This window comes from Anomalospiza imberbis, chromosome 4 (assembly GCF_031753505.1).
Source record: "Anomalospiza imberbis isolate Cuckoo-Finch-1a 21T00152 chromosome 4, ASM3175350v1, whole genome shotgun sequence".
NCBI classification, from domain to species: Eukaryota; Metazoa; Chordata; class Aves; order Passeriformes; family Viduidae; genus Anomalospiza; species Anomalospiza imberbis.
Window position 1 is genome coordinate 47286598 of NC_089684.1, and position 19651 is coordinate 47306248.

General features: G+C 46.1%; 1 protein-coding gene and 1 long non-coding RNA gene across 2 annotated transcripts; one reads left to right on the plus strand and one right to left on the minus strand.

The window, feature by feature from the left end:
- Window positions 1-67: 67 nt before the first annotated feature.
- SLC10A4 (solute carrier family 10 member 4) lies at window positions 68-2877 on the minus strand. Its single transcript, XM_068188377.1, has 3 exons — window positions 2329-2877; window positions 1711-1921; window positions 68-1048 (listed from the first exon to the last, which is right to left on the minus strand). The coding sequence occupies exons 1-3, from the start codon at window positions 2712-2714 to the stop codon at window positions 533-535; spliced, it is 1113 nt and encodes a 370-aa protein (XP_068044478.1). The 5' UTR covers window positions 2715-2877; the 3' UTR covers window positions 68-532.
- A 108-nt stretch (window positions 2878-2985) lies between these two features.
- On the plus strand, window positions 2986-19172 carry LOC137472884 (uncharacterized). The gene is made up of 2 exons (XR_010998466.1): window positions 2986-15201; window positions 16247-19172. It is a non-coding gene; the product is annotated as an uncharacterized lncRNA (long non-coding RNA).
- The last annotated feature ends 479 nt before the right edge of the window (window positions 19173-19651 follow it).

Here is a 19651-nt window from a genome sequence, read left to right on the forward strand (position 1 = left end):
TCCCCAGCTGGACCAGGTTGCGCGGCTCTTAATTGCCTCCAAGGGAGTAAACAGCGAAGAACACTGGTTTGGTTCGGCTTCGCCATGTATTTGTGGTGACAACAATGAGAACAATGCTTTTACAGCAGGTGAGAGGCACAGAGATACACATGCGACGTGGTTTTTCCTGTCATCTGAACTGACACTGAGTTGGTGTTGACTCTGTAGAACACTGCTTCTTCTTTGTACCCATTCCTGCTGCACTCAGCCAGGCAGCAGCCTCCTTGCATGAAGTGTTACAGTTACTGGTTTGTGTTGCAGTGATGCTTTTTCTTTTTCTTTTTTTTTTCTTTTTTTTTTTTTTTCTTTTCACGTTTACTTTTGAGGAAGTAGCACTGTCATGGTAATAAACACATATCACCTTGTACAATGGGAGTAGCTGGAGAAACAATAGAGGCCGGGCAGCTCCACTTGCACAGCAGCGAGCACAGCCCCAGCCTGGTTGCAAGCACAACACACATTCACGTCTCTGGGAGTTATCTCTTTGTCCTGCCTAAAGCGCCGTCTGAGTCGGCTCCATCTGAATGGAGTTGTGCTCCTCTGTGGTCACTGTGCCATATGAAGTATCAGCTACCTCCTCTTCCTTCAGTTTCTTGTAGGAAATATCTGTGTCTTCCTCTTCACCAAGGGTATCTTGCTTGTAGCTGTCTTTTCCATACATCTTGTATGCCAGCACAAACAGTCCCGCTTCTGCTGACTGAAAAAGCGCATAAAGCAAGGGAAACATGTACATGCTCCCTATGAGCTCCGGGGAGAAGGTGAGTTTTAGGATGGCAGTGCAGAGCTGGACGTTTTGGCACCCTGTTTCCAAAGATACTGTTCTCCTGCAGTGTGGGGGCATTTTAAAGACGGTGGCTAAGCCATATCCCAAGGCGTACCCTGCCAGAGGCATCAGCACTGCAATGGCGTAGACAGACGCAGGAATCTGTGCCAACAGGTCTGGGCCCAGCATGGTCCCAGTCAGGATGAACAGGACCACCAGAGTCACCAAGAGGGACCACAGGGAAATCTGGCAACAGATACAGACACTGATAAACAACATGAGGGCTATTATTTTGAAAGGATAAGCATAGCAGGTAGAGGCTTGCTAAAGAATCTAAACGGCAAAACATGGTTGCACTGCCCTTCCCAGCTGTGCTTCTGGCCTGGGATTTTGGTGGTGTTTGATCATATCCCGGGAAAGGAACGGGCTGAGGTCACCCTCCATCATTTTGCTTTGGGATGACTTGCTGGGAAACAGGAGTCAGGACTTGTGCCTCACTCTTCCTTTCTCAATTAAGCTAATTTAATTGCATGTTTTAAAGAAGTGTGGCTGTGCCTGCAGGTTGGTTTTGCCTGACCTGGGTGCAGCAGGAGTGGGGAGAAAGCAGGATGTCACGGAATGCCTCTGCTACAGGGTCCAGGATGTCTGCAGGGGTAGGGCATCATGCTCCCCTCCCTCCTGTGTGCTACGATAGGGGGTAACCCGCCCTTTCCCTCGTTTTCTCTGTCCCACCATTTTATTTCAAGACTATAAGTCTTTCTATTCCACCTAAGTAGTTGAATATGCCTGTGTGAGACCAACACCGGTTTGGAGAGACCAGAAAGCTTTCTGCCGTCGGCTCCCCGTCCGCGGTGCACGCCATTCCCCGCGGCGTGGCCACCCTCCTCCTCTCCGGGCGCCGTGCCTACCTTGACCAGGAGGTCGGCGGCGCGGGGGTGCCGGTAGCGGATGAGCACCCCCAGGCCGATGGGCAGCAGGGTGCTGCCCAGCGTCAGGCTTACCGCCCCCAGGGGCAGCAGCTGCACCACAGCCGTGTTGATCCAGTGGCGGCTGTAGATCCAGAGGCAGAGGGGCATCAGGAAGAGGGCCAGCAGCGTGGAGGAGGCCGTCATGATAATGCTGCGCCGGGGGAACCAAAGAAATGCTCCATCACCGCGCGCCCGGCCGGGGGGTAGCCCTGGAAAGCCCCATCCCCTCTGGAAGCGGGTTCTGCAGCCGGCCGGGCACTTCTCATGGCAAGAGCTCACTTGCTCTCCACTCTTCCCTCTCCATCCTACACCCCCTTCCCTGCTTCCGCCAGGGCGCGGGCACGCAAGCTTTTTAGGGAAGGAGGCAGGAGGCGTGTGTCGGGGCTCTTGTAAGATCCTCCACGGGAGACGCAGGAGAGCAGTGCCGCCCAGCGCACCGTGCCCCCCGCCCGCCCGTCCCGGCTCCACCGGCGGCAGATGCCCAGCGAACCCTCCCCGCCTCCCGAGGTTGCCGCAGCCCCCCGGCCGGCTGGGGGCGAGGGGCAGCGGGGCACCTACCTCAGATTCATATCCCCGTCGACGAGCACCGACATGAGGTTGGAGAGGTTGCCCCCGGGACAGCAGCCACACAGCAGTACAGCCACGGCCGCCACCTCGTCTAGGGCGAAGATGAGGGCAAGGAGGAAGGCCAGCAGAGGCATGGCCACGAATTGCCCCAGCAGCGCCAGCAGCAGCCCTACGGGCCGCCGGAGCTGCTGCCCCAGCTGCCCCAACTCCACGGCGCAGCCCAGCCCCAGCATGGTCACGCAGAGCCCCAGCCCCACCAGCACGCTCAGGCCCTGGCTGAGGGAGCGGTCCCCGAAGGTCTCGCCGCCCCCCGCCAGAGACCCGCCGTCGGGGCCGCCGCCCGCCGCCGCCGCCGGGGGCTGCGCGGAGCTGGCCATGGGCTGCGCGGCCCCGGGAGCCGCCGCTCCCCGCCAAGCCCCGGAGGAGAGCGCGGGCGGCGGGGCGGCCGTCAGTGCGGGACGCGGTGAGGTCTCGCCCGGGCGGGCGGCGGTGCCCGCATCCCTCCCCGGCTCCGCTCGGATCTCCGGGCGCTGCTGATGCGCAGCGGCCGCGGTCCCCGGCTGCCTGTCTGCTGCGGGCGCCGCCCGCGCGTCCCCGGACCCACGCGGGGCCACCCCCGGCGTGGGCGGTGTCTCGCTGCCGCCTCGACGGCGGTCATCACCGGCCGCCAGCGCCGCCCGGCCCCGGCGGAGGGAAGCGCAGGCGGCGGCAGGTTCGCGGCTGCATCCTCCTCTCCGGTGCGACCCCCGGCATCCTCTCCTGGAGCCAGCAGGGCCCGACCTTTCCAGCGGAGGACCTGAGGTATCACAGGATTTACTTTGGCGTCGGCATTACAAAAAGGTCAATTAGCGTCGCAGTGTCACGCGATGTGGGTGGGCAGCTAGACCCCTCTGCTGAGGGATTGCCGAACTCATTCCCCCTCCAGGCAAGTTGCTGTTGATATGAAGGTTTTGGAATGTGTGAGGAAGGATGAGGTCGAGAAGGCACCACTTTCTGCTGGTGGGGACCCAGAAACCTGTCAGGAGAGGTGATACCTTTTAAAGGGTAGTCAGTACACGTGAAGGAAGCAGGCAAGCTCACAGGCACACAGATATTCAAACCAGGGAAAGACACATAGCCCGTCACCCAAAAATCGCATCCAAGGGCGATTTTCAGTCATAAAATTGTGCTTACAACATTTGCTTTTCATTTAATAATTGTGTGTCACTCTGTTAATTCAGAAGTAAAGTGCTGTATAAAACACCCAGATAGACTCACAAGGGCAGGAGTTCCTGAGAGAGGAGGGCAACTTCAGAGGGCAGGAGATACCTCAGTGACTCTCACTCTTGGCACTACTGTTGTCCTTGTCTTAGGAATGTAATTCTTTCCCTTGTACACCCACAGGGTTTAGAGGGGTCACAGCCACCACTTCACATTACCACTCCTGGGTGAGGGTAGCTGATTCAGGACAGAGCATCCCCAGGGGCTCCCCCTTGGCTTCTGCACTTCGTGTGTGGCTCTATTTCTGCATGGAGCATTTCGGGTCACAGCTGAAGGAGGGCACACTGGATTTAAGGAGAGAGCCTACAGGAGCTGCCCTGACTGGCTGCTTGCCTTAAGCTCCATCAAACAGCAAATTTGGGTAAAATTTTAGTCTGTTCTGGGACTCAAGTAGAAATTATTGGTGACTTGAAAGAAAACCAGACAGTTTGCTTATTAAACCTTTGGTTCTTTCTTGGGGCACAGGTAACACAAGAAGTGCAAGTAATACCTGGTGACAAAATCCTGGAAAAGCAACTTTGCCAAAATTATGCCAAGTTCAATACTGTTCTGCCTGTGTTTGTTTCCTTGTCATTAGCCTAAGAAGAGCTCAGGGAAGATGAGTCATCAGAGCTGAACAACCAAATAGGATCTGGATTGCTTTAGTTCATTCATATTTTTGGCCTCTGGAGGAGGAGAGCTCAGGATCTGGTTGGCTTTTTGAGCCAACAGCATCCTCTGGATTTAATTTTCTGGTTTGCATAAACAGAAAAGTGCTCGCAGCGTATTTATTGTGCTTCATAAAGTCTTACCACTGTTATATCTTATTCCATCTGTCATGTAGCCAGTACTTTGCTTTGCAACATGCAGGTCATTCTCTTATCATACCCTCCCTGGTGTGTAAGAAATGCCCGTGTGGTTCCCTGTGGTGTAGCTGACCAGGGATCACTGTGGGCAGACCCAGGATGGATCCACTGTGTGAGCACAAGGTGGCTGTTCATTTAGCAGGTGGGAAGGGCATAGCCAGGCCTCCTGCTTTATCTCGGGCTGCCACTCCCCAAACTCCTCACTGCAGCAGGGCTGGTTACAGGAAGATATTTTTATATCAAAATGTGTGGTACCTATGGTGCAAGCAGTTACAGGAGGAGTCCAGTATGCCTGGAAGCAGATACAGGCTCTTTCAGAGCCCAGCCAGTCAGCATAAACTTCAGTTTCAAGGGACACAACTATAGTGGGAAAATGTCATGAATGCATTGCAACAAATCAAGACCTCTTGAGATTTTTTCTTACAATTGATCAGCTAAAATTAAAATTAAATGCTTGATTTAAACATAAGCAGTGAAGCTGCCTTCAGGGAAAGCCAAGTCTGAACCCAGCCAATCGGTTTTGCAAATTGTCTATCCACAAAGTACCTCCACTCCAAGTGGACACCCGGCATATTTTCACATGCAGCATTTAGAATGAAAAAACGTTGTACCTGCTGCTGAGCATGGTTCTTGTCTCTAACTTCCTTCAGGCTTTTCTGATATGTCCTAATGAAAGCACAGTCTGGAGTCTGGAATGATGCTGAGTAGTTTTGCAGGATCTGGCTGTGAGGCAGCCAGCTCACACGTAGTGAACACCTCAATGTATCTAAATCCATGGATAATTCCTTTCTGCTTTCTTTTGTGGAGGGCAGGAGAAAGGATACTGCCTACCCTGCTATTACTGGAAGCCACAAATTGAATATTTGAGTATAAAAAGACCTGGCAAGTAAAGCTGATCATACATCATTCTCAATTATTCCTTGTTAGTCCTTCTGTTGCAAAAATAGGTAAAAGGATAAGAGTTAGCAAGAACAAAGAGGGAGGGAAAGGACCACTGAAATATCAACTTGTTGTAGTTTGTAACTTTTATTAAAAATATTGCCTTACAATAATCTTAGAAGAGGGTTGATTTCCACAGAAGAGCACTTGTGGTATGAGCCAGTCTGAAGAGGCAGAAGTCTCTCAAAACCAAGGAATTTTGTTTGCTGCTTTGTAACAGGATTTTTGTGCCTTCCCTTTATTCAACTAGAATCAAAGGTGAAAAATAGAAGATAAACTTTTAAGGAATTCTGATAGTACTGTAAGGAATGAGCAAAGCAACCTTGCTGTTTACTCAGTGACTACTTCAGCACACTGTATGATGTTTCAATCACTTGCTTCTCCTGACAGAGATTAAAAGCATTTGGCATAGCCCAGGACTTCTGCAAAATTGCAGTCATTGTGTCTGTGCTTCCTCTTGGTGACTCCCAAGGGAAGTTGCTGTGGGTGTTGTCCACTGAGCTGAATTTGGGGAAGCAAGAGGAGGTTTGGTGTGTGCCTATTGCTCTGCAGGCTCTAGAGCCACAAGCAACAAGGGTTGGTTTGCAAATTCCAAGTGAGTTAAGGATTAATCAGTCTTGAACTAGAAAGCCTAAATCCCAAACATGTTGCACTTCAACATGCACTACAGCATGCCGTAGTTATGAGCACTCCATAAAAGCAGCCAATGGGGCTGGGTAAGAAAGCAAAGGCTGGTCACCCCTTCTTTTCCTGCTCTTCCCATTTCAGCCTAATATCCATTTCAGCTCCCTGCTCCTCCCACCTCGGCTGTTGTGTGCTGTGCCTTGGTCTGGGGAAAGTGGCGTCACCCTCCTGTAAGTCATGTTCTGCCTCTCTGCATGTCTGTGCCAGCTGATTCATGGAGTTGTGCTGGGTGTTTGCGGAGGAAGAGAGGCCTCTGAAGGATAGTCCTGGAGGATGGAAAGCTTTCAGTCAGCACCTTAAGGTGGTGGTGCTACTAAAGATGCTGGGACAAAATACTGCTGTGAAAGTGATGTTCAGGTGAGACCTAGCAGAAGTAGTTTCTGATTTCCAGGGGATGTACAATCCCTTCATTTCTACCTTACTTGCTATGCACCTAGGCTATGGATAGAAATAAAATTAAAGACTTAATAGGGAAATAATAATTTACCATGGGAAAAAGAAAAGTCTTTGCTGTTACCTTGAATTAAAATATTCCTTTATCGTGTATTGTGTGATCTCCTATATGCAGTTTAAGGTAATTTTGTGGTAAACTCCATGAAATGCGTAAGCTTGATCTTATTTATAATGTAGATCCAGAGCACTTATTTTTGTGGCTTAGGAGAGTTAGGAATTGGACCCTAATTGTGCAGAGATATTGGTGCTTTTGCTTGTTCTTCCATGGTTATCTTTGTGCTAGGAAGGATGTGTCACCTGGTCCTTGCTGAACTAGGACCTGTCTCCCACTCTGTCTCTCAAGAGCAGCAGCACCCAGGGGACTTTGCACCTTTTGTCACTCCCACTCACTGCCCACCCTCACAGAGCCAGCAACTGTAAGATCTTAGCAGAAAAGTGACTTTTTCCTTTTTAAAAAAATTATGTTGTTTGGGATGTTGTTGTTATGTTGTTTGATCACTAAACAGGTGAGAAAATACATTTTGGAAATAAGATGAAGCATTGAGATCTGTGCAATTAAGTTTTTCCCAAGAAACCTCCCCAGCCAGACACAGGCAGAAGCTGCTTTGGTGAGGAGGTGCCGATTGATCAACATTGCTCCTGCCCCAAGCTGCTTGTGTGTCACACAAAGGCTGCAGTTGCACCATGTAGGTGGAGAATACACAAGAGTTGTGGGTTTCCTGCTAGTTCATTGCTCCTGCAGATGTCTGTAGTGCAGAAGCACTCGGATAGATCTGCCTTTCCTGCCTCCCAGGCTTTTCTGCTACTGTTCAACATGACACCTGGCCCCATTGCAGCACTGTTACATCTTGTCCTGAGCTTATTTATCTTCAAGTCTCTTCTGTCCTGTCCTTAGCAAGGTGCTGCTGCTCAATCCTGCTTGGTAAATCTCCAAAATAATCAGCATCTTTTATTCCATGGCCAGCATCCTCAACCCATTCCAGGGCCTGAATTTCAGGGTGCAGAAAATAAGATAAATGTCCCTTTGTCTCTCCTCTTCAGCAGCAGTCATTGCTGCATCCCTGTTGTCTCCTCTTACAGGTGAGATCCCTTCAAATCATCCTTGCCTTCTCCTGGCTGAGGTGGCAAAGGCATCCAGGCACCTTCTTTTGCTGTGCTGCCTCTGCCTCTCCTCTTCTCTGCTGTCTTTGTGATTTCTCTGTTCATGGGAGTGCTGTCCCCCTTTTCTCATGGGTTCCTCTTCCTAATGATGCCTGTTTCAGTCCAGTCCTGCTCGGTATTTGTGCCTGCCTTGGGAGCAGTGCTCTCTACCAAGCAACTTAGAGCCTCTGAGATTTTATTAAATTGAAGTGATGTGGAAGGGAAACAAGCATAAGCCTTGTTACCTGGCTGGGCAGTCTCCTTCGTGTCCCCCCTATGTGTTCAGTCTCTGACCAAATGGTAACAGATCCTTTCACTGAAGCTGTGGGTTAACGGTAAAGGGCAGAAATTATTAAGATAAAATCCTCCTGTTGCACTTGGTGTTCCCCCACGTTTATTTTTAAGATGTCTGAAACAATTAATCAACAAGTAAGTGCATGATGCCTCAGGTCGCGATGTTCCAGTACTTCATAATTAGAACTAAGTGTATAAGGCTGCGTGATCTGCCTTCTAAATGAAGAGGCCTTTTGCCAGCCATCCCATTAGAAAAGGTCTTCTGGTCCATGAAAAGAGATGAAATCAGGGAATCACTGAAGGATAATTTTGTAAATTGACTGCTGACAGTGAGTTGTTTAGGTAGTTGTATCCCTACAACTGTAAAACAATTGCTAGCAGCAAGTTTTCCTTTAAGCAAGTAAATGCCTTTGGTGAGGTACCTTTACCCAGATTCAAATAAGAAAGGATTCTGCCTCATTCACTATTCCCTTTGTTGTCATTTGATCTTTTTCTGGAGTTGGAGTATTATCAGAATTAAGATGAAAAGTCGTAATAAATGACTTGATGACTAAAGCATGCATTGGTCCGGAAGAGCCAAAATAAGCATCCTGCCCCATCAGACAGGGACAAGGAGGTGAGATGAGGATGACTCTGAAAGCACTGGATTCAGATTTAAAAGTCAGTGGTATTTTGCACTGCAGGCACAGGTTCTCACCGGCAGGTTTTCATAGGACTTTAGAAACAGGGATGTCTGGGATGTCAGAGCTCTGATTGACCTCCCCAAGAGCGTCACAAACAGCCTGCTCAGCATCTTCACTAATGGTGTGGGGGACCACCCTGTGGTGTGGGGGACCCTGATGGCTGTGAAGGACAGTGGTGCCATCAAGGCTGGAGAGCACAGTGACGATGGGATGTGCACAGCCTGGTAAATGGTGGGGCTTCAGGATGGATGTGCAGTTGCAGGTCCAGGTCCAGCTGGGTTTACTTGGCATCCATCACCTACTGAGGGTCCCAGCCCCCTTTTAATTTGCTGTGTAGGAACCTGGGGTTAGTGGCATAAATCAAGAGAGGTAATGTGGAGGTAGATCACACAGGTGTGGTTTTGTGCCTATACAATCTATTGTTTGGGCTTTGCAAAAAAAAAAAAAAAAGATCAGAGTAAATGACACCAAGATATTGTCCTACAGATTTCATTTAGTTGTCAAAAAAAGTATAAATAAATATATTTAATAACATCTACAGCAGAAGTTGCTTCATAGAGTATTCATTTAAATAAAGAAAGACACCCAAAGAAAAATTACATCACTCACCTGCCAAAGCTTTCTCTGTATTAAAAGGAATGTTAGTGGTGAGCCCCATGGGAATGATAAGAGTTAATAGCATCAATATTCTGTATCTCAGGTTACACACAAAAAATATCTTTAAATATCTTTGCACTCAGTTACCAGCCATTTTTATCTTGGAATCGAAGGTGCCTGGATGTGGACTAAAGCTATTTTATGCTAGCATAACCATAGAATAAAAATGCTTCTTGTCCTGCTGCCAAATTTTACCAAATATGATAAATGATTATCAGTAATGCTGGTATAAGCAAGCCCTTCAAAATAGGTGCACCATTACCTAAATTAACTCTTGAGCTGTCTAGAAAAAAATGTCAGGGAAATGGAGAGAAATAAATCTTAAATGTAATAGACATCTCTTAATACTTGTCTTAGCTAATGCTGAATATTAATCCTATGAAAATAACCTTGACACAGTGTTATGTGCACTTTTAAAACCGTGATGAAGCAGAACATTTTTTAATAATCCACGGTATCAGTACAGCCTGTATGTCATTGCAGCTGAGGCAGATGTACTCTGGGCTTTGTATATTTGTTGATTTTCCAGAGAGATGAAAGTATGAATGTCTTCATCACCGAGATCTTTTATTTCCTTTCTGCGATGCCTAAGCAGAAATACTGGGTATGAAGCCAGGGGAATATTTGTTCCTGCCTGGGGTGTCCATTCTACCACTAGCTGAGAGTAATCTCTTCTTATAGACTCACAACTCCTCAGAAACACAATGGATTTAAGCTGCTGTAGGAGAGATTCGGATTAGATAGTGATGGGGTCAATAAAAGCGTTGGTGCTGAAGGCAGAGAGTCCGGGCAGGCAGCAGCGATCTCCCGGGAAAGGTCAGGCAAACATCTCTGCGGCAGCATGTGCTGCAGCTGCTGCCTTCGCTTTGGGGTGGCACAGGCTCCTCCTGGCCCTGCTTACCTGCTGCCTGGTATCTTGTGCAAATGCCCTTTATCCTCCGCGGTGACACCTGCCGGTACCAATAAAACCTCGCATCTCTCTGGGATATAACTGCACTTGCGGCTGGAGCTGCTGGCAGCGCCTTCAGGATCACAGGCATCTGCCCAAGCTGGAGACGTCAGGTGCAGTTCACAGCCCAGAAATGAAGTCTGTGTCCTGAACTGCTTGCAAATTTTATTAAGCTGGCAGCATCTTGCATCCTGCCTGCCAGAGAACGAGCCTTGGACAGAGCTGTTTTGGATTGGATAGTCGGCGGAAGGACTAAAAAGAGGTCAGCCCCTTGTTTCAGGCTGAAAGAATTAAAGAAAAACAAAAGATTGGAATAAACATACACAAAAGGGCCACCATAAATATTAAATTAATTTTGAGATATTAAAATATATCAATTACTAAAATAAGATAAATATATAACATTTCTTTAATACATACTCTTTAAACATGTAATTTCTAAATGTTTGCCATAGGTACATGGGTAATCTAAATGCTGAGGAAGCTTCAGTAGGAGATTCTTGCTGCTGAAATCAGAGCCAACAGGGACCAAAGGAGTAGCTGCCCACAGACATCTGTAAGGTGTCAGTGCTCATTGTTTCCACCCAGCTGTGAGCAGTACCGTACAGTAACCCCATGCCCATGAGGGAACGTCCACCCAAACAAACCTGGCCCAAACCCCTCCAGGCAAGGGAGCTCTGTTCAGGATAGGAGCTGGGGATGGACAGGAGATGACAGTCACCACATCCCATGGAAATACAGAAACTCATTCTTGCAAAACAAGTTGCTTCAAGCTAACACCAAGAAGTCTAAACAAATCCAGGTCCCAAATGCAAGGTGCTAATGCAAAACCAGCTAGTGAAGGGACCTTCCCCGTCCCCAAAGAGTTTATTATTATCAAGTGCAAAGGTGCAGGGTCATTACATTGTCATGCTTATGTACAGAGGGAGAAGTTATACATGGGAGTGATTAATTTGCATAAGATCATGCTGGAGATAGTGGCAAAGCTGCACACTGGCGACAAGTGCATTAAGCTCCAACAGGTGCCATACTCCTGAGGAGGCAGCATGTACAGTGTGATCCCTCATGACAAAAAAATTCTGTTTCTCTACCACTGCCAAACATCCACAGAATCTATTTTCACTTGTAGCTCCTTGAAGTGTTTGACTGGTATTGCTGAGACCCTCCTTAGGGCCTGCCATAAGCAGTGAACAATCACCTCCAGTCTCTACAGACACATGAATCCTGCTCCCAGAGAGACTCTACAGGGAGGATGACTGCTGGGTTCCTCCAGCAAGCAGCAATTCATTGTAAGGGATTCTTTAAACCCTTTGATTCAGTAGCAAAGGAAAGGTGTCCAAGCATATTTTCCCTTCAAGTGGAGAGGCTGTCTCATAGATCGTGGCTGCTCCGTGTCCCTGCAGCATGCTGGCACTCACTGTTAGCATCCCAGGCCTTTTGACATTCAAGACATTTTTGGCAGTGATCCTGGCCTTTATTAGATAATGAAAGATACTATCTGAGAACTCAGAAGAAGATTTTAGAAAGACCTTAAGGAAACAAAAAAAAAATTTTTGAGGGCATAACAAACAGTAGGAGCCGTTAGCCAACCAGCATAGGAAGCACTAATATATGAGTGCAAATTTCACTGTTGCTTGTGCAAAAAGGCATGTCACAGCTGAGCTCTTCCCAGAAGAAGCTCTTCCCATCTTGGATCAGATGCCCAAATCTGGAAGCCCTGAGAAGCCAAGCTCTGCAGAAAAGGAGACTGACCCATGCTCCCTGTTGCAGAGTAGTAACAGCATCAATTTGCAGGCACTGCTGTTGCCCCAAAGCAGAAGCAGTCCTGGTGCAACGCAGACTCCCAACCCCTCCAGTGATTTCACAGCCGTGCCAATGGGAATTGGTGGCTCAGTGCTGCACTTGGGTTGCTCAGAGGGGCTGCTCTGGGGGTAGGCTCTACTTGAGTGCTGTGCTAACTGCCACAGCAAGAAGAGGAGGGGCATATATCTTGTGTAATGCATGCCATCTCTGAGTAGCTAAACACAAGCCTTTGTACATCCCACAGTCTTGAGATGTTGCTGTGTCACCACACAGCACCACACATTTAGCTGGAAAAACCCAGACTAGTAGGAAAATATTTCTGAAATCCTAAACAATTTAAGGAGGTTTCAATCTACGTGACACTGAGTAAAAAGTTTAATGGGGGTGTTTCAGACTCTTCAAGAGGTGGTTTTTATGGCCTGCTGTGTAAGGCTTCATCCTCCTTCAGACTAGGGCTTTCCTGGTATAAATGCGGCTGTTAATGACATTCAGGACCTTATGGACAAGTCGGTGAAAGCTCAGGACAATGTGTTGAATTGAAGCTGAACTAGACCAAACTTGGGATGAAAAAGCACAGTGAAGGCAAGATCACCCTCTAGTGTCTGAAGAGTCCTGGGTAGGAAGCAAAGAACAAAAAGAAAACCCTGCAATATTTAATAGAGTAATAAAAGGCAAAAAAGGCAGAAAAAATAGAAGGGCTAAAAAGAGTGCATAAATGGGTTATAAATGTAATCTACCAGTGGTAGATTACATTTCAAATTTTGAAAGAAGTTTTCTGGTAGGCAGATTTCAGTGACTTGTTTTGGTAATTAATGTTATTTATTTATCTTGATAATGAGAAGGATGAAGAAAGTGAGAGCACACAGAATCTGCTAATGAAAACAGTTGAGAGACTTCAGGGTGGAGGGCAGCACAGGGAAATGGCCTGAGCAAGGAGCAGGGGAGATGGGCTGAGTCAAGGCCTTGAATAGGCTACATGGTTGGAGCTCCTTAACAAGAAACACCTATTTTTGTACTTCAGTTCTGCCATTGAGGCACTTCAGCTGGGGAAAGTAGTCTTAAACTGATGTTGTACCTGTGTGAAGGTGGGCAAATATGGTACAAAATCAGTAGATAACTACTACACTGTAGTTAGTCTTGAGCAGTAAGTTGTGAAGTGGCTTTGTAAATTGTAGGTACACAGTTTGTGGTCACTGGGAGCGGGGCTGTGGCTGAGCCTCATCCCCAGTGGGCACAGCTGTGAGAAGCAGGTGAGCAGCATTGACAGCAATGAGCCATGGAGTGCCCAGGTTACTGACCAACCACCCAAGGGAACAGAGCACACAGGTGCAGTGCATGAACATGAGAGGTATAAAAGGTTGGGCAAAAGAGCAAGAAGGACAGATGTCTGATGCCTTCTGAAGTGGTATGGTGTTATCTGTATGGGTTGAAGCTGTCTGAAATTGTATGATGATACTCTGTGTATCATGGCTGTCTCAACTATGATAGTAAATGGAATTTTCCATTTCTTCCACTGACAGTGGACCACTGGGCAGGAGAGCTGGCACTGGTGGCTGGGTGCAGGGACCTGCAGAGAATTGTATTTCAGTCCCCTGGGCAAATTTTCATATGGGGATAAATTGTAAAGGTGAGAAGTCCATTATATATCAAATTCCTCTGTTCTGCTGTGGTAAAGGTAGCCTGAATTTGCCAGACTTTATTAGAGCCTTGTGTTGCCAAAAACTGCTTTATTGCTGAGGAAGGCTGAGCTGGGCTTGGGTGCTTTACCCGATCTATGATTTTAAGTGTGTCCCTTTAATATTTCTCCAGTATGTTTGCATACATGGGCCCCACCATTCATGCTGAGCCTGCGTGAATGGCAGTATCAATAGGCACTAAATCTTTGTTGATGTTCTTTTAAAGGGAAAATAAATTTCCCTTCACTCTGACATTTACAATAGGTATTATCTGCTCTCTGACATTTGGGCTTATAAACTGAGGTAAACCAAATTTCTGTTCTTAACTTACCCTGCTGTATCAGACCAGATTTGAACTGACTGGCTGCCCCTTCCTCTAAATAGCAGCCACCTGCCCCTTGCTCCCAGCACTTGAGTCAGGAAGCCTGGGAGTGATTTCAGTGATGATGGACTGAGCCTCAAGAAAATAAGCAAGCGTCCTCGGGAGTTTATGGCAGGGCAGGGAACCAGCTGAGGGTCTTCTGTAGCCCACTCTTGCACCATAAGGAATTATTTCTTTGAGCCCACAGGCATTCAGGAGGTCTGTGTGCACTGAACCAGCAGTGCTGGCCTGGCAGCTACCGTGCCTGCTGTTATCGATGGCTGCTATGGCAGTGCAGCCGCACCCTCAGCGAGGAGTTTCGGGCGGCGGCCGTGACCCTGCTGCAGGTGCTGCGTGTGCAGGCAGGGGCATCCTGTGGCTCAGGAGCCGCCGGTTCCTGCCAGCAAGGCTGGCCGCGGATGGAGGGGGATGCTCCGGGCTGCTTTCCTGAGGCAGTGTGATGGTGGTGATACCACATTGCTCTCTCTGACATGTAGGCATGGTTTTAAAGGGCTGAGAATCAGGACAAGGTTTTCATGACTCCTTTGAATACAGGTCACTTGAAGCGGCATTAACAGCGGTTTTCTGTGTCTGCATTAGCCTGGTGGGGAACAGATGAACAGAAACAATATAACCCTGCCCTGGGCTCAGCAGCTGGGTGAGTAAATGTAGGGGTAAATGGATCACTGTGGAGCTCAGAAAGACAAGGCTAAGGAGCTGTGGCAGAGCATGAATAGCAGAGGGTTTACCTGATCTCCCTCTCTTTTCTTTGAGAGAGAACTCAAAATGGCAGCAAGTGCTTCAATAATTTTTTTTTTTTTTTAAGGAGGAGTGACAAAGATAAAATTACAATGGCACAACACTCTGTCCTGCTGCTCATCATTAAGACAAACAACTTTGAACAAGAGCACTTAGTCTGCCTTTAATTTGGCATGTATTGGGGTAAGTAAGCCAGAGGACATTTGGCCTTACCCTCTGCTCTGAACAGGAACCAAACTCACTGTAACCCAGAGCTTGGTCCAGCATTACTTTCTCCTGGCAGCATTTTGGCACTCATGTGCAGCACAGCAGCAGCTGTAAAATTTGCACAGCAGTGTTAACCCTGCTGAGTGAAAGGCAGGTAAGGATCAGTTGGATAACTAAGTTTTTGAAATGGGTTGTGCAGTTTTGTTTGCTGATAGTGTCTGAAGGGAAACAATTTTGGAAGAGCACTGTAAGAGAAAAGGAGGAGACTGCTGGGAGTTTCAGTGCAGTGATGCTGGTGTCAGAGCAGGGGCCCCCGTCCAGCCCAGCATCTGATGTGTCAGTGCCCAAGGCAGGTGCCTGGGAAGAGCAGGAGACTGGGGAAAGCCCTGCATGTCAGGCCCCTACCCTAACCACTCTTCCACCACCAACACATCACACCCCAGCTATTTCCTGATCACATTTGTGGCTTTAAGCAGCCAAGGCCCCAGAGAGTCCCAAGTCAAGTCACTGATGACCTACTCCCACATTTAATAAGCACCTTTTTCTTTTGGGCAGGGCAGAGGTGGGGAACAATGTGGAACAGAAGTGTCTTTATTCACCTTCCTCATACTATGTAGAGAGTTTCCATGAAAAAAAAAAAAACAAACAAACAAACAAAAAACCTAGCCTTGCTACTGGAGGAGAGTGGAGGTAGCTGGTATGAGGCTTCTGGAGATCATGTGCTGGGTGGGGGGCCAGTAGTTTGTCTGACATTAGTCCAAGCTGTTTGCACTAGTGAGCTTTTTAATCAGCCTGTCATAGCAGGGCTGTGAAAGGTTGCAATTTTCCAAGTCCCAAGAAAATCATGGCAAAGAGAATGGAAAAGAGCAGAATGGAATAGAATATATAGTCTGTATTGTGTGCATTGTGGCGCTGGGGATGAACCACAAAGTCACCTTCTCAGTAAGGCATATCCCATACTTGTCTCATACAGGTCTTGAGTCTCCCATACTGTAGTGCCAATGGAAGGAAGCTTTCCGGGATAATTTATAAACAGCAAGGAAGGGGAGAACATCCTGGGGGAGAAGGTATCACATGTCACTGTCTTTTAAGCTTTACTGTTGCTAGTTATTAAAACTATTATTTATTGTATTTACTGTTTAAGTTATTAAAACTATTTTCAAAAGAAAATGGATTTACATTACTTTTGTTGCTTTCAGGGCAATGAAGCTGGTGAAGAGTCTAGAGCTCTAGTTCTTGTGTTCTAGTTTTAGCACAAGGAGCAGCTGAGGCAGCTGGGGGTGTTTAGCCTGGAGAAAAGGAAGCTCAGGGGAGACCTTATCTCTGTCTACAAGTGCCTGAAAGGAGGCTGTAGTCAGGTGGGGATTGCTCTCTTCTCTCAGTCAGTTAGTGACAAGAGGACATAGCCCCAAGATGAGCCAGGGGAGGTTGCGTTTGGACATAGAGTTTTCTTCACAGAAAGGGTCATTAGACATTGGAATGCACTGCCCAGGGAGGTGGTAGAATCAAGAGTTGAAGGAAAGACTGGACATGGGACTTGGTTGGTTGAATTAGATGATTTCAAAAGTCTTTTCCAACCATGTGATTCCATCTGCTTATGCTGCTGATGACAGAAGCTCAGATTACAATATAAGTGCTTAACATGGTCCCAACAGAATTTATCACTTAGTGCAAAGGGACAGTGACACACAGAACAACCCTGTGTGGTATCACAGCTGGAAACAGTTGTAAAAAAATCTTGTGGAGAGTGAGTGGAATTTGCTCCTTTAACTCTTGTAGCCAAAAGCATCTTCTTGACTGGGCAGTTGTGTGTAAAACACGGATGCTCCTGAGAGCAGCCAAATCCCAGCCTCACCTCCTGAAGCTGTACAGTGAGCACAGACAGGCTGCCTGTAGGTGTCAGACTTGGACTGCACAGAGGCATAAATGCAAGTCAGGAGTAGCTGGGGCTTTTGGTTTGTTTCTTAAAGCAACCTCACATGTTGCCTGTTTTAGTTAAAAAGTAAACATTAAATCTAAAGTTTGTTCTGTTCCAATCAAAAGAGGGAGAACTGCAGACAATACTGTTGACATGGTCACGTCCCATACCTGTTTTAATGCAAATACTTCAAGAAATAAAAACCTAAGTTTTAAATTATTAAATTGTGCACTCTGCAGCCATCTCAACACCAGCAGCATAAGCATTTTCAGCCTTCTGCCCCCTTATATGTTCATAACTTCTTTTTTCTTCACCACTGCAATCACGCTTCCAGAGGGGAACACACATTAAATGTAAGAGGACCCAAAGGAGCTGTCACACCTTTCCTCAGAATGAGAACTCAGAAAAATACAATTTCTAATCTTCAGTCTTGCAGTACAGTGATGATACTGATTATGAACAACAGTTTAATATAGGAGAGTTTGTTACAGAAACCTACTAAAAGAGAAGGGCAAAAGGCTATTAATTACCAGATTTTGATACTGTTCTACTTTCCTGAAGGAGTGGGGCAAATGGTACTTGACTGCAGACTAAAAAGTGACAATACCTTTTAGAAGTAGCAGGTCTGAAGCCAGTTCTCCATAAATAAGTCAGTTAACTAGGGGGAAACATTTTAACCTACTGGCTTAATTACAAAATAGGGGACTATGCTGGGATAAATGATTGATTAGAAGTTTTACAGCCTACATTTTGTTAAATTTAATATTAAGTGGCTACCAAATAGAATTAAACCTGCCCTTATTAATACCAAGATAAGACACAGATGGTATTGACATTACTATTGAATCCATTACTTTATATGTGATGCAGATTACAGAAAAATACCAAGTTCAAAACTACTTGCTTGTATGTGAGCCAAAGATGGAGGCATTCATGTAGAAGGTAGATAAAATGTGTACTTATCAGTTCCAAGAGGGCTTAGTAGGTACACTTTTACATGGCTCAATTTTCTGCATAAATTCCAGAATTATTTTGTTTCATGTGGTGGTCTGAAGTGAGTATAAATTCTGAAAAATGGAAAGGCAGGCTTGCATACTTAAAACTGCCCTATACTTCAATCACTCTGGATGAAAATTCAGAATACAGTTTTTCATATAAGTCTGAACTGTGCAGGGTCCTTCCAGAGCAGAGGCACAAGTCCAGCTCTGTCTGTCAATGAAATCACAGATTTCACCCAAATACAGTGTTGTACTCAGTTCATGAATTACAGTGGGCAGAAACCAATACTGGTAACCTCTAGACAAGGGAATACAGCTCCTGCAAAACAACCCAACCAACCAGACAAAAAAAAACCATAAAATAATATCCTCTAAATTTCTAAAAGGTTTTAAAAACACTTTGTAAAAATAAGGATCCAGGAAGTATTTTGTGGTAAGAATATTTTATATATATATTTTTTACACTTTTAACACTTACAAAAACATTCAAACACAAAAAAAATTAAATAACTTTGGGAGCAGAATAAATCCTTCTGCCTACACACATACATCAATTTCAAGCTGTTGGCACAAAAAGTAATCCACATTCAGAAAACCCTTACTACTATATCAAACATAAGTTAAGTAAATCATAGGCACTATTTTATCAAATCCATATTTCCACAATTCTGCATTAAATCTCTAAACACAGAGCCCCATGATTTCCTGATATCAATGAACTGGTAATGCACAAAGACTTTCTAGCAAACAGTCTGTCTTCTCAGGAAGTCATTTGCTGTATTTTGGGGAGAACAGCAGAGAAAAAAATCCCTATAAAACTCAAGCTGAATTTACCCAAGCGATGAATTACTTAACTTAATGAAACGTACACAAGTTTGATGCAGCCATGGTAAAACCCCTAATATTGTTGCCTAAAATGACTTTCAAAATTTGTAGGTCAAGTGAAGTTTGATAAAATCCATCCATTTAAATTCCCCTTTCTTCAGTGAAGACTTCAGCATTGATTTGTACAATGCTGAAATATTAAAATTCAGGCTTTACTGAGAATATGCACATTTGATCTAGTCCTGTTTTCTTCTGAACAGTGCTGTGAGATACATCCATTCCCTGTACCTGCAGGTGACTCAAGGCTAGATTAGTGGTATGTACTGCTCTGTACTGGTGAAAGGTGGCTTCTGCTGAAATCTGACACTTACAGTGTATTTGACACCCCAACTTTGAAGTCTTAGCACAGATCTTGGTCTGGTGTGTGAAGTCACCCATCAATCCAGAGCTTGCTTGAGTAGTTTAAGTTGCAAGTTAGTCTCCACTCCTTCCTATTTGGTTTCTTACAAGTCAAGTAGTATTGCATGGCTTTTCATCCAGGAATATGTTAATGTTGGCCTAAAATTCAAGTACTAGAATTTCAGGATTAGTTATCCTCTTAGTGGTGGGAGCAAAATACACCAGCAGTCCCAAACTCAGTTACTAATGGGGTTGAAGGCTACCTACCATCCAATCCGACTTGTAGTGTTTGTCAGTCATTGCACAAAGGATATACCATTCACATTCTCTTACTTCATCAACTGTACATCCAAAATACTGAAAAACCTTCAAACAAAATCCCCTCCACTTAACTAGTCCCACTCAATACAACTTTAGCTACAGATTTTTGCATGATGTCTTCCAAAACAGAAAACAATGGTTCA

Bases quoted from the DNA above. Each gene is read 5' to 3' on its own strand.
- SLC10A4 (XM_068188377.1), bottom strand. From the start codon at position 2,714: ATGGCCAGCTCCGCGCAGCCCCCGGCGGCGGCGGCGGGCGGCGGCCCC. The intron at 1,922-2,328 runs GTAGGTGCCCCG...CCCCCGGCGCAG, and splicing joins GACGGGGATATGAATCTGAG to CATTATCATGACGGCCTCCT. The intron at 1,049-1,710 runs GTAGGCACGGCG...ATCTGTTGCCAG, and splicing joins CCGCCGACCTCCTGGTCAAG to ATTTCCCTGTGGTCCCTCTT.